The sequence below is a fragment of the Rhopilema esculentum genome, chromosome 21 (assembly GCF_057945365.1).
Source record: "Rhopilema esculentum isolate cy_ngs chromosome 21, ASM5794536v1, whole genome shotgun sequence".
In the NCBI taxonomy this organism is placed as follows: Eukaryota; Metazoa; Cnidaria; class Scyphozoa; order Rhizostomeae; family Rhizostomatidae; genus Rhopilema; species Rhopilema esculentum.
In genome coordinates this window covers 4,903,755-4,919,017 of record NC_142835.1, presented here as the reverse complement: position 1 = coordinate 4,919,017, position 15,263 = coordinate 4,903,755, and the positions used below count along the sequence as shown (strand labels likewise).

The following is a 15,263-nucleotide window of genomic DNA, read 5'->3' as shown; positions in this document are numbered from 1 at the left end:
GGGTAAAAACCCTTTTGCACACTGATGTACTTCAGAGTTCAGGCATGAAAAAGTAACACAGTATTTGCAGAAAACATATGAGGTGGTAGAAAGACAACAAAGGTGAAAATGTATATTTAAATTGAAGTTTGCAGATTAATAAGCTGAAATTAAAGGAAAAAAGTGCTACCGCACCAACATTTTTCTTTATGGTTTTGAAGTGTTAATATCTTTGAGTTTCCATTTTTTAAGTCAGAAACTTGATTTTGGGGAAAAAATTTTCTTAGTTATTTAAAAGCAAAAAATTCTGGGATATATTGCTTCAGCCCCCTACCCACTAACTTCGTTTTGAATTTTTCAAAAAAGGCACCACCAAACAATTGACTATCATTTTCTTTGAAAATTCGGATAAAACTTCGAAAACAAGACTTCTTGCTAGAAAATTGTATCCGTTAGGAAGTTTGTATTGTGGATACCATGGAGTAATGACGTCAGTCGAATATGCATTAGCATTATTGGATGGTAAATTCGGTATCTCGTTTTCTTCAATTTCTTTTGAATGTAAGAATTAAACAGTAACAAAATTAAGAAAAATTATTCATCAATGCTCGATCAACTCAATGTATTCGAAAATTGGGCTTTTTTGAAACTATATGCTCTCATTATTCGTCCATAAAAGTTCACAGGCAGCTAGGGTTGGTGTTAGTTGCGTCTGCATACCCCCCGTTATTCACTGGGCTAAGCCCAGATCCTAATGCGCACGCATCCCGCGAGTCATGGTCAAGGGTAACCTCATCATGGTATTACAACGGAAATATTTCAGACAGAGACAATGCCACGTCGTCACAAAGAAATTTAGTTATTTTGAGCAGTTGATTAATAAACATGTTACAATTGACATGATATCAACAAATTAGAAGTTGAGAAATTTTCTTCAAATATCAAAAACGTTTTTGAGCCTTGTTAAGAATTCAAAAACGAAGAATGGGCAATTATTTTTTCGTTATTCCAGCGTGAGGGTAATTACCCCTCACCATAATTTCAAATGAAAAGATTTCAAAAAAATAATAATAAAATTTGTTTAAATAATCAATTTGACGGTTTTCTAACAAGCTAACTTTTCATTGTTGGTAAACAGGTTCTTATAAATATAATGTGTATTGAGTTTCACAGTTTCAGTCTTTGTGAAACCTGTTCAAAACAGATAGAAACAATCGTTCAGCGACATCAATAGGAATGCAATTACATTTTTTTCAATTAACAGTACGTATCAAGCAGGATTAAATCTATCTTGGCATTTTTCAGAGTAAAATCAACAAAAAGTTTCGCAAATTATGGTTTTTACATCGAAGGCTTGAGGAAAGTAACAATGAACAGTTTCTACAATCTTGGACACAGCTGTAGTAACATTCACATGTAGTCCAACATCTACCTCCCCCCCTCCCCCGCATTCAAAGCTTCTGTATGTGTACTTCAATAGCAGTGATATCAAAATAGGACTGAGGGGGGATGTGCAAAATTTCAACACTGTCTGTAATTGTTGAAGATTCGATTCGAAATTCAAAAACTTTGAATTTTTATTTTCTAGGTTCAAATCAAATCTTTCAATTGTTGAACAACAACACCTCTAAACATTGGTATACTAAGAACCAACATATAGAGAAAGTCACGTTGACGATGAATAAGTTCAATCATAAGCCAGAAATTCTGAAAATTCTGAATATTCTGTAAGTCATATCGACATGCTAAATTCTTTTTGTTCCGGCTATCAATCTAGACAACAAAAGGCATCTAAGATGCTCATAGCCGATGTTGATGAAGGATATTCTAAGCGGGTCAGTCCCCGGTTTAGCGAGTACATATAATCGTCCCCTAACTGGGTGTCAACAATCCGATCTCATGCGCCCCTACCCTGGGCGCCAGACTCACTATATTGTCAACAAAGTCAGGAAGCATATGGTATTCACTGGTCTGGTCAGCTGCAGCCCTTGCCTATCTCATATATAAAATGAGTCCGGTACCCAGGGCAATGCCCCCCTTGATAAAATAAGTATTTCAGATAATGTTAGCGTTAAAAATATTCAACATTTACAGCTTGTAACTCAAAATATTTTACTCCACATAAAGAAACTCAGGACCTACCCATTTTAAAACACATCGTCCAAATTTAAGCCCCATCTCATATTTCTGTCGAGTTTTACTTGCTTAACAAAGCGCGAAAGAAGGGAAGATGCGGTTTTAAAAAATCACATAAAAAACTTTCTTACCATGAAGATTTTAATTGTCTTGAAAGAACAGGCAAGTTTTGAAACAAGCCTTCAATACAAAGGAAAAACGTTAAAAACTATTAAGATAAACTAGTTGATCCCGTACCGTTCGAATTTTTTCATAACATGTTTCCTATCAAATATACAACTTTATTGCTTTTCTAGTTGGACAAATTTGAACGTTAATCAATCATTTACAGTTAGTTCATAACATAATATTACTAGTTTTAAATATAACTCGAGTTTGCTGTTAGACTATGTTTTTGTAGCAAATTACAGCCTGTGTGTAATAAGTGGCTTTAGGCAATCACGACCCACGCATCGTTCTTTCAAGGAAAAATAAGACGTGTTGCAATTTTCTCGGCAGAAAGGCAAATAGATTTCCAGGGATGGTAATGTATTTTAGAACCAAGCTGCTATTTACTCTTCTTAGCTCTGCCACTTAGCTCTTGATAAAAATTTAATAGTGCCTTGCTCCAATTTGAAAAACTTGATAATGGTGCAAAATTTCTATACATTCTGTTAAACTGAAGACAGCATATAAATTGAATTCTGGTTAATGCAACTGGTTCCTACGCTATCTTGCAACTTTGTGCAGTACTATAATTACTGATGGCGCATTGGTGTCTGCAACAGTTCCCTTAGGCCGGGTTGGAGTCGTTCTGTTACGGTGACTCCAATTGATAGGCTTGTATGAATCTTTATACCCACATATTTTTGCATCATAAAAAGCCCAGGCAACTTGTCCTGGCTCTCTGACTAAAATTGGATTTTAGTAGTTAAATTCAAACTCCCTTGACAGAACCTCGGAGCTACGAAAAGAAACCTCGTTCATGCGATAATTAATTCTGGGCTTTTTTACGTAATAATTCTGTGATGTCTTCGAATTTTTCTTCTGAACCCAGATCGTAATAAAAAATGGTAAAAGGTTCAAGGTTCGTAAATATGAGCAAAAATGTATTTCATCTTCTGAAAAAGCAGCCTTTCGCCCGTTAGTAAAACCAGGCAGTAAAAACATAAAACAAACTAATGGCTTAAGTAAACTAATGGCCATAGTGTCATAACGAATAAAACCCAACTGCTATTTTCATTTTAAGAAAAAAATATTTTCTTAAAAATTTAGTAAGTTTAGTAATAAATTTAGTAAGTAAGTACGATATTTCGACAAAAGCGTAAAAATCACGATATCCTACAACGGTTCTGCCAATAGATTTAAAATAAATGCTTCATAGAATAAATTAATGCAAAATTTACAAGTTTATGATAACGTAAATATATTGTACCATTGATAAGAGACCCGATTGATAAATTATGAAAATATATTTTCAAAATGACTTGCGGAGAAATGGAATGAATTGTAAAATCCGGCTCAGAAAAGGGGTCTGCCAGGAAGCTTTCGAAGTCATAATCTTCCAGAAAAATGGTCCGACTACTAGGCTAAGCATCGTTACTGACAAAATCACGAGGTACACCTGCAAGAAGGGATGATCGGGTTGAAGACGAGATTAATCTATTAAAAGTACATTCAAATGCTAAGCTTGAAAATCAGGAATTACTTAAATATGTTAAAAGAGCAAGATTTATGGGAATGTTGCGTATCTTGATGCAGCAAAATGGCTCCGATTACTCAAAAAATAGTGGCAAAGCAATGGGAGAAGTTTGCCAACAGTTACCACAATAACTAAAGAAATATGTAAAAATAAGCTTAACCGAATTCTTTTTTAAGATGAAATAGCCTGTGGCTTTTTGAGGCTATAAAAAATTTCAAGATAAATAGAAATCTGTTTATGTTATAAATTCGGATTAACTTTTTACATCTACATGGAATATTGTACAGGCTGTGAGTAATAACACCGAAAAACAAACCACAACCTGTCATAACAGCCTCGATTCCCGCTTGAGACTAGCTTGGCAAGTTGTTACTACACCCTCAGCCTCATTTTGAGACAAGCTTGGAAACTTGTCACAACAGTTGAACTCCAGCTTGAGGGAAGCTATTCTACTTTCTTTGTATTCAACTTCTTTAATTCACAGTTTAGTTTCTGTGTTATTTCTATTTCATTTTGTTAGCAGGGCACCCCTCCATAATAATTAACTCGTCATAAATGAAGTTTTTCCAATGTATAACAACTAATCTAATCAAGCAGGGAAGTTCTAAATTTTACCGAAAGCTTTACACAAAACCAGGAGCTTTTTGAGAAATTTTAGGATTGCTTTAGGCAGTTTCACTTTTACAGATTTCATATTTTTTTTCTACATCCATCCTTGTTCAAGAAATTCAGCAGATCTCAAATAAACTTGCCGTTTTTGAGAGTCTGTACATTCTTTAAATAGGCTTTGTAAAACAAGCCATTCGTTTAATAAAATAAAGTTGGTACCAGGCAGCATGAATAAAACAGCAAATCTAAAAATCAACAAAATCTTACTTCTCTGGATATCAGCGCAAATCTTCGAGCTCTGCTGCTGAGCACAAACGAGAATTCACTTATTTGTAGAAGACCAGAAGCAACAAACCATTTTGACTGACTCCCCTCAGGCAACAGATATCCCAAAACGACAGATGCTACAGAAAACTGAAAAAGATTAAAACATGGTATAACATCGATTGGTTTACTTTCCTCTTTAGAAAATCGCTGAAGTCGCATCTACTTTAATCTTTTCCTTCAGTATAGCCATCGATAGAGTCTTGTTGAAAAATCTATGGCATTTCAAACAATAAAGAAACATCATTCCACGATTTCAAGATTGCTCAACGGACTGCAGTGGCGTACCCAAGGGGGGAATAGGGGGGTCCGGACCCCCCCACTTTTCTAAAATATGATCCTCGAGATTTGTCCAAAAATGATGATGTAAAACTCGTTGGGGGGGGGTGTAGTATACTGTATGCTTGTGTCAATAACAATTGTTAAATACTTTGCTATTTACCGTAGCTAACATTAATCAAATAATAGGGGGAAATTTTGCAAAAAGGGCGTTTTCCCGCATTTGCGATTGTCTGAAGGGCGTGGTTCAAAAAAATTCTGGGGGCTCCGCCCCAGGCCCCCCTACTACTACAGACCTGGGTACGCCACTGACGGACTGTAAGGGCATCTCCAGCCAAACTTGCATTTGTCTTTTTTCGTTACGCTAAAGGAATTAAGTCGTCTGATCATGAAATTGTAATATATCGTAAAATATTTTTCATAGTTTGTCAGTTACAGCCGGTTGTATTTCGAAAATGGAGCGGAATTAAGAGGAAAGGAATTTTCGGATTTGTAAACACTGTGACGTAAACTGATATCCGCATGGCATCGTTTTCTTATGTAAAGCGAACATAAATACGTGTAATGATAAGAAGTTACAGTTTTGTTGCATTCGAGGATATGTTTTATAGTTTCCAAATGTAAATGTCAAACTCGCGGTTGTTTTGCAATACAGGAAAAAGTAAACAAAATACTCATATTAGTTCAAGCAGAAATACAGGAGGGAAAAATCGAAAGGCCTCGGCCATAGTCAGTAGGTCACAATGTCGATCAGAGCGATCAACCGAAACTGACAAACATCGAATTTTAGTATCTATAGGGTTATCAATAAGGTATAATTTAAACTTATTAGTTTATTCTGTAGATTTGATTAAGACGCAGTGATGGTCTTCTAAAGTTACTTTAAAGGCTCTCGTGCAACCGGCATCCTTGGCGGCAGCTGTCTTGAGAAATTGATTGTGTTTTGTATTTTCCTGTAGTACAATATTAGGCCGTTTTTAAAAATATAGTCGCAAAGCATGATGATTGCGCAAGAGCTCTATGAATGCATAATTTCAGAGTAAACAAGGAATTTACGCGCAAGAGCCGAAGATTGTGATGTCACAGTGTCACCAAATTCATCAGCCTTTGTTCCGTTTCTTCTCAGAAAGGGGCAATTTTTCAGCCTTAAAACTTGATAAATTAAGGAGATAGCAATTTTATCATACTACACGCAGCAAAAACATGCTCTAAAGACCAAAGATTTTCTAGCTGGGGTGGCCCTTAAAAATAATTCTTGAAACGACCTAAACAATTAAAGACATAATATTCGATGCAAGGACCAAAAAGAAAGGCTTCTTAATATTTTTTTCAAAAAAAGCTTCAAGTCAAATTAGTGAAGATAATTGTGATTTCGTGCGTAGAAAAAAAGGCATAATGAAAATCAGTGTTTCTCGGTCTGTCAGTGAGTGCTCGATGCCGTATATAGAAAGAGCTGTACACGCAATTTGGTATATAGAAAAGGAAGGTTCTAAGTAGCTACTCCGAGTTTCACGCTCACCGCGATCATCAGGCAACTTCGGAAAAAAGATAAATGTATATGTATATGTACTACCTTGAAGAGAACAACCATTGCTGTTATTGGAATCATAATTGCGATTTCTGACAACACAAAAGCTGGAAAAACGTGAAGACCTGAAATAAAAGGAATGTATCAGAAAAATATTTACTTGATGGAACACTGGTCATTGATGGAATTTTTGAAAGCTTAGTGTATTTCCTCTACTCCTGTGACTTATTTCTATCAAAAATTGACGAATCACAGATGCTAAAAACACAGCAAATTGAATAATTGGAAGAATAAGAAGAATTTTCCAGCTGTTTGTTCAAGATAATGGATTTGTCTGGCAGAAGATCACATTTATCACCTTAAACATTTGGCAGGTTTATTGTTCTGTGAATTGGGTCAGATTGGTCAGAACACGGCTGTCAATCAGGTAAAAGACCAATCAAACAGCGAGTTGAGGAACAATGAGACTTGCCGCTTGATTTCTGCCAGTGGCTGGAAAAAAAGGAATTTGAACTCCCCGCCAAAAGCACAGGCTAACTGGCATTATGCACTAATATCAAACAGTGGAAGAATGAATTTTGTTAAGTCCTAAGGTTTAAATTATGCGGGTTTTTTACTATGTTGGAGAAGATGATGCACGAAGAGAAAATCAAGGAGAAATACTCAGTTCCTATAGCTGAAATAGCACTTGGAGATGTATACAACTTAAGCTCCCAAAAATTTATTAGACCATAGTAGATAAACTAAAAATTATTTATCATAACTGGAAAAAGATGGACCTTTTCCCTCAAATCTCAGCGTCCCACATAAAAGAACATTCCCACTTGATTTTTTTACGTCAGAAAACAAATCTGCATCTTGCTTGACTTTTACTTTAAAAAATAACTTCAAACTAATTAAAAGCAGCACGTAGATATTTAATAATACTGACCAATCGATGCAAAGAAGATGCACGAAAAAAAGTCTCGGATTGCCTCAATATACGAAGATGCCTGCAAAAGAATGGCAGTCTGGAAATTTGGAGCCTTTCCAATAACTATTCCTTCACACAATCACCCTTCTCCTTTTCTCTAAACAATCGCCTTTGCTCAACCGATCACCCCTCTCTCTCCCTCTTATTAACGACGATTTCAGGGCAATCGGAAGCGGGGACTGCAATACCCCTATAATTGCCCAACTATGTGCCATCTTCCTCGCAACAAAGTATTTGATGGGAAACAGTACGCTTAAATTATACTTCAAATAAGAAGAATTGTATGATGTGGGGCATTTATACCATTATAATGTTCTTCGTGTGATTTGTTCTTCATAGTTAACAAAACTATCAATATTATTTATTGGGTTAAGAGGAGCGTGAAATAGTAGTTTTCGGGAACGATACACCAAGAGGTTATTGAGAGTGTTAAGTTCATTTCTGGCTTTACAACGGGAAATTATTTCTAATACAGAGACCAATCAAGGGTCCCAAAGGCTGGTACTCAATATACTAACAGGAAGGGAGGTCAGTGCAATTTACAAAACCGCAATCATTCAGATTATATTTAAATTAATCCTAAAAAATTTGCTTTCCATCGGCTACAAATCTGAGAACTTGAACTTCAAAAAATGAAAAGAAACGTGTCCCTCAGTACGTTTCAATAATATGTTACTATAATATATTAAATTCAGTTGAATAAAATAAATCACACATTATGTAAAATTCCATTACAATACCTACAATTTTTTCTCATAAATCCATTTATTTTTTACCTATAAATGCTATGGGTTCCAAAATGTCTGATGGAATCCATTATGCTTTAATGTTAAGTAACCTCCCACAAAGGGATCCTTGTCATTTTCAATGGTTAAAGTTATTGTTTATACGTATGAGGTAAGTTTAAACAATAACGAAAAGGCATCGAAGTTGAGCACTTGCCTAGTTTAGATTTTTTCCTTTAGTCCAAACAAATAGTGCAGCTCAATAGCTGGAAGTTTAAAGTATTCAAAATTGATCTAGGAAATCAAATAACAGACAAAAAACAAAAAGATTTGATGTGTGCCTTGGTCCTTGTTGTATTTGTTTTAGACTAGGGCAGGCAAAATATCCTGTGTGCAGTCTGTTTTCTTGGCTTAATAAAAAACAACCGACGAAAGCTTTGTTTTGAAAACTCCATTGTTTTAAGACTCAAAGCAACGAATTTCCAATACTCCCTCAATTTTACCTGTTTACAAATTTGATCTCCTTGACTACTAATTACTGCACCACATATAAAACAGCCAAGTTCCATAGAAATGCCAAGGTGATCTGTTACCTACGAAAAATAATTTCAAGGCAGCTGTTTATATAATCGAGTGCAATCGGCAAAAGAGCTGACAACAACAGCTAAAACTTGTCATCCCCATTTATAACTTTAATCAAGCAAGAAAGTACTTTACGGGGAACAAGAGCCTTGATTGGTCTTTGCTCGGTCTTTGCGCAAAAAGGGGTTACTTTTCAGCCCTATTACTTAAAAAATAACAGGAGTTTAGTAACGAAAACAACTTTGTGATATTAAGAGAAAAGAAATTTTAACTCATTAGACTTAATACACACAAACGGCCGCGGGTTGATTATAAGGAAGTATATTGGGGGATTGGTCGAAATCGGAAAGAAGCTGCATCAAAATGAAAGACTGAGTTGCATCAAACACTGCTCGATAAGAATAGCTCCTCAGTGTCTTAAAACTTAAAATCCTCAACCAAATAAGCTGAAGCAATGCAACATTAGAATTCAAAAGTTGAAACGCTTTAACTATCTACGCCTATAATCAGCGTTGCTACTTAAGTATGCAGCCCATACAATGTTGATCACTTAAACGATGCATTTACATAACCTATCTAGATGAGATTTTTCACGAAAATAATTGAATATTGAAATCAAGCAAAAATTTTATTCATGGGGGACAATTGTTTTAAGTTTGTGCAGGTGTTCTTAAAATCAAGGCAAAGATTGTACCTTCGGATGCTAAGCAGAAAAAAAAGAAAACAAAACATCTTGTTTGAAAATGTTACTAATAAGCTAAAAAAAAGAAAAAAATGAATAGAAGTTTTTAGGCATTTTAGCTTCAAATAACCTTTGTATAAGACAAAAGGTAATCTTTTTGCTTATTCTGTTGCAAATTGACAGTCGTTATAAGGCATCAACGCAAAGATAAAATGTAATGTAGACCCTAATTGTAACGTCACACTGACCATAAATTATGGGTAAGAAACTTTTAAGCTTCCAGTCACCGAATCTTTTGAACACACAACTATAGGTAACTAAAATTTTCCATCACTGCTGCCCAAGATTTTACAGATTTTTCACAGTTCCGAGGTAAACCCTGGCAAAACTTACCAATAACATTGAAAACACAATTGTTATCGTTCCAACCACACCAACCTCGTTTTTTCCAATATAATTTAATAATCTAGAATTGAAGAAATAAAAACGAAAGTTCAGCTGATGAAAAGTATGTAGCAAACTATATAAAAGGGTTAGTTTGAAGAAATTATTCAAAACTGTAGCTGAAGATCATTTTACTGTAGCCAAAGACTACTAAAAGAGTTGATTATTTCTGCTTGCTTGATCTATCGAATTATTGAAAGCTACAAAACTGGTAAACTCACTCTCTAAGTCTACGTCTTTCCACAGAAAGATGATTTTAATGAAAATTAGGACAATTAGAAATTTAATTGCAGTGTTGATTGCAGCTCTTTGCAGGTTATTGACTGGATAAGCCAACAAAAGGTAAACAATGATGAGTGACAGAATGAACAATATTGATTCAAAGCAATGATTGAAATAACTGTAAATAAAGGCCTGATCTGTCAATAAAAGCTTCTGATGTGAGAGGATTTCATCATTTACAATGCCTGCCAAAAGTACTTGGAACACCCACCAATTCACGCTGCATTTGATATCTTTCATTCCTTTCATGAAAAGAAATTGCTACTTCCGCCCCCTTCCCCCTTAAACAATGTTGATGATTTAGAGAAATATAATAAAAGAAGCACAAAAGAAAGTGCTTCCTAAAATCCTAACCTGTTTGATAGTAAACCAACATTGTTCCGAGGGGGAGAGGGGGATGATTGGTTTTGACCTTGGAAATTGATGTCAGTGTTCCAAGACTTTTGGCAGGCATTGTAGGAGGGAGGTGCTCAGTTTGACATTTGATTGAATCTAGATAGAGCTAGAATGTACAAAAAATTGGCTCAAATGAAAACACAACCAACCCTACAAATGGAGCTGCAGAATTATTAGCACTTAGGCTTTGTTTAAACTGTAGTTTTACACAAAAGCATATATGTATTTAAGTTATTTAGTTACTACATAATTGACTGATGTCTTTAGAGCATTGCAGACTAACCTAAAATATCTTGAGATGAAATGTGTTGCTAAAAATCCACTAATAAATGTTATGAGCAAAATTGCCAGTATGAGTTCTAACGATGACCAAAATGTTGTTAAGATGCTGTCGACAATGTCTATGGATAAAATGAAGATGATTGATTATCACAAATTCAGAAAATCTTGTGTAGATTTATGTGATATTATTGAAATTGATATTGAATTCTTACATGTTAGTTAAGAGCAATATTTATTAAATTATAAGCTTCATTTATGTACAAGCCACCTTTAATTATAAGCCTTAGCAAAAACACACAAATAATAATTATAAACCCCACTATAATCAAACATATATGGTAGTTTCAGAAAGGCTGCACAATAGGGATAATTTTGTATGCAATTAATGTACATTATATCATTCATTTTACAGTAAATGTCTGACGTTTTAACAACACCATAATATGACATGGGTTTTTAATAATAAAACTAAAATATCATTATATAAACACTATACATTACAAAAGCAAATATTTTTTGTGTAATTTTGAAAAATAAGTTTGAAAATCAAGTATCTGTTAAGTAAGCTAAGGATCTGCAAATTTAAATTGGAATGTTAAGACTAACAAGAATGCCCTTTTAACTGCAAAAACGGCACTGCTAATTTGGGGGAGCCCAAAGTCATAGGTATTTCCAGTTGAATTGACAACATTTACCTTAAATTTGCACCAGATAAAAGATTTAGAGATAAAATGAAATATGAGCTTAGCTTCTCTGTATTCTGAACAAATTGACAGAGCAATAGGTAAAACAAAATATAATTTCTAATCAATAAGATAAATAAACCTTTTGATCCAGCATGACTTGCACCATGTAGCCAGTAATGAATCACACCCTGATTTGGTAGTATAACAAATGAGGTTTTACTTTGCTCAAAATGCCCTGCCAGAATGGGCAATATCCCCATGACTAAACCAATCTGCACATCTTGCATGAGAAATATGCCAGCCAGAATATTCAAGTAATCTTCGCCACTTTCAAGGGTTAGATGGTCTATGAAATGGCAATATAACATTTAAGTTTGCATATTCTCATCATTAATCAAAATTAGAATACATTTGAAATGGATGAGTTAACTAGATGCAATTGCAAAAATCAACATTCCAAGACAAAAGTTTGATAAAATTGCAAAATAGACAATCTAGAAAAGCAACAACAAAATGCCAGAGCTGCAGCTTACAGAATATGAATGGAAAAATGTGTCTTCTTTTCAACAGCTGAGAAATTTACAGGATTTCATAAAGAAATATTAATTTAGCATGAAAAAAGAAAGTTTATAGAAATCAAAATACTTATTTCAAATAAGATTGAAAACTCAGACAAGTCTGATACAGATTTCCAGTTTTATGACTTAAATATATCTATGTTGGACTGTAGCTTACAGATGTTGAAATTTCTTTGCAAGATTACCAGCTCTGCAATTATACTCCTTGAATCTTGCAGAAGATATTATCAGTGGATTATGACTTTAAACATATTTACTGGCTGAAAAACAAAATGAAATGAAAAAACTTTGGTTGAAACTATGCAAAAATGAGTCCACACAACTTTATTCGGCAAATACAGTATTAAAAATTCCACAGTCTTGTAATTTATGACTACAGACAGCATCATTTTGGATCAATTATATGAGGTTTTTGGCATTTTCCTTTCTAACAACAAACACTCTTTAGAGCATAAAAGGAACTGTTTATCATTAAAATGAATTAAATACCTCTGTTTTGGTTACTGTTGACTGCCATTATCTTACTCATTATTGGTGTACTGGACATTGAAAGGCAAGTTGCAACAAACAGGCTTTGACGAGGATTGATGCCAAACATTGTTCCAATCACCAATCCAATGGTATTGAGCAAAAGTGCAATAATAATAGCTGCAGTGAAGGAAGTTCTCCACACCTAAAATACAATAGAGCTTAATCTGAAAATATGTTGCACAAAACGAAACTTCTTGGAGAAGTTTAAGTGGTCCAAGGGACACTTAGCACCATCTGGAGGGTAGGGAGGGGGCTCTAAATGAGTGGCAGAATTTACTATATGGTAGTTTGTCACAATTATCTTTGATGCCAAAACCATGATATCATACTTTAGCCAAAAAGTTGGGGAGGGGGGCTACAGCTACAGGCTCTTGCCCGCATTGGCCCATAAACAGCTTCAAAAACAATATGACCAAAAGCCTACTAATAGAAGTTAATTATTGGAACATAATTTTCTGAAACTAACCAGAAATGACTGGTTGATTTTTATTGCATTACATAGATTTCATTACATGACTATCATGTCTTTCCAAAATATCAAAATTTAAGATTATCATGTCATACCATTTTCTAAAACTGGGTTACTGACAAGTTTTTACTTTTTACAGCCTTGTGTTTCCAGATTTCCCCTCACAGGAATGTTCAGAAAACGCATTATCTCTTGCTGCTGGACAATAGGAATCAAAATTGCTGTCTAGAAACAATATTTTCATCCAATCACAACAACTAAGTAATGCAAGGGGGTACCTGCTTAATTTTCTCAAAAGAAAATTCCAATCCAAGCACAAACAGTATGAAGAAAACACCAAACTCTCCAAGTGTTTCAATCTGTACAATGCACTGAAAAGTAGAAACTGAAATCATATTTTGACATAATTCCAGAAAAAAACCACTGATAAGGCAAAATTTTTAAGATGAATTTTACATGTTTACAAGACAAAGGTCTTGGGAAAAAGTCTTTATTAATGAACTCCTTGTAAAATATGCCTGCAAATTAAAAGAATTGAATTAAGAAAAGGGCATTAACAACCAGAGAAATTGCCAATAACAAGCAAAAGATAACTGCAGTTATTAAAATACTTTTTTAATTTTCAGTATGTTTGCTTTCAGGGTTATTTCCTTCTGATCAAGAAAAGCTAGTCACTATTGAGGGCAAGTGTTACTCTGAATTGAATTGTAAGTTATTAGTTATATTGAAAGTTGTATCTAAAGTGCTTAGCAGATTGGCTGGACAAACAATGACAAGTTTTACTTACTCGTAAAAAGTTTATTCCAGAGGGACCAAGCACAATTCCCGTTAATATGAATGCAACAAGGTTTGGCAGCTTTAGCCAGCTACACGGAATACTGAAAGCTAAAGAGAATATTATTATATAAATAATATCTTTCATCAAGTTACTATCAACATGGGTGACTGTACCATCCTTTGGTTTGGAAAGGACATACTGATTATTCTGGGAGTCAATCAGCATTGTAACACTGTTGCTGTCAGTGGAAGTTTGTGAATCGTCCTCATCAAGACGTAAAACTGTCTCAATTCCATATTTCTTGGTTTTTGATCTGTATTTCTTGTGAAATGAACCATCATCTAATTGAAGTTCCAATTTATCAGCAGCACTAGCAATATCAGCCAATAAAGTATCAATAAATTTTCTTATGGGTGTATTCTGCTTTGATACATTGTCAAAACCCTTTTTCTTCAGTTCAGAAATTTCGTCTTTTTCAGCTTGCAGGATATCATTGAGTTCCTGCTCTTCTTCTAATGTTGCTTTTTTCAGTTCCTCTAATCTTTGTTTGCTAGTCCTCTCTAAGTTCCGCAAAGACTTATAATCACCTTTCAATACCCGCTGCAAACTATGTATTGACTCATATAAAAGAGTCTCTGTTTCATTTATTTCTTTTCTAAACAAATTAATGGCTCTGATTTGACGCTCCCTTGTTGCTTTGTGGATACCCTTGTCTTCCTGTACTCCTTTCAGAGCATTTTTTAGCTTCAGTTCTATGCGATGTTTGAGAATAAAGAGTTGATTCAAACCAAGAACTGTACAAGGATCCTCTAAAGGCACTTTTTGTGGGTTTCTGTTCTTTATAACCACTGAATTCTTAACATGTTGATCACCTGATTTCCTGATGCCAATCTTCTCCCCGCTTGTTGCATTGAAAATAGCGGCAAGAATTATCAGTATAAGTATACCCATGCTTGGTAGGTATTAATGATCCCCTAAGTTAAATGCAAAGATGCATATGAAGTGCGAGCTCCCGTTTACAGGACATTCCGACTACACCTCGAGTTTCCACGTTCAAAGATTCCGGCACCACAGTGGCATTTTATGTCTAGGCCACATCGCAGCCTCCCTTACATTTTCGCGCTACATTTTATCGTCGCTGAGCAACCACGTGTCAAAGGGGTTCCTCTTTTTTGAGAATCGACAATTAAAAAAACGTGGAAAAACGAACGAAACACAAAGAGATAAGAAGAGCATAAATGTAAAAATGCAAGAAAAAGAGAAGATTCTCTTCGTTTGTAAGATGGTTTGAAAATTAACCCAAATGAACTATATTTTTT

General features: G+C 34.7%; 1 protein-coding gene across 1 annotated transcript; it reads right to left on the bottom strand.

The window, feature by feature from the left end:
- Nucleotides 1–125: 125 nt before the first annotated feature.
- Nucleotides 126–15,038, bottom strand: LOC148957600 (solute carrier family 9 member D1-like). The gene is made up of 11 exons (XM_089114913.1): nt 13,954–15,038; nt 13,445–13,537; nt 12,656–12,839; nt 11,728–11,934; nt 10,904–11,021; nt 9,892–9,964; nt 8,738–8,827; nt 7,468–7,528; nt 6,582–6,661; nt 4,673–4,819; nt 126–3,718 (listed from the first exon to the last, which is right to left on the bottom strand). Exons 1-11 carry the CDS (start codon nt 14,893–14,895, stop codon nt 3,572–3,574), a joined length of 2,142 nt encoding a protein of 713 aa, XP_088971039.1. The 5' UTR covers nt 14,896–15,038; the 3' UTR covers nt 126–3,571.
- Between the last annotated feature and the right edge of the window lie 225 nt (nt 15,039–15,263).

Bases quoted from the DNA above. Each gene is read 5' to 3' on its own strand.
- LOC148957600 (XM_089114913.1), bottom strand. From the start codon at position 14,895: ATGGGTATACTTATACTGATAATTCTTGCCGCTATTTTCAATGCAACA. The intron at 12,840-13,444 runs GTACCCCCTTGC...ATTGTATTTTAG, and splicing joins CTTTTGAGAAAATTAAGCAG to GTGTGGAGAACTTCCTTCAC. The intron at 3,719-4,672 runs GTAAGATTTTGT...CCCTTCTTGCAG, and splicing joins TTGCGCTGATATCCAGAGAA to GTGTACCTCGTGATTTTGTC.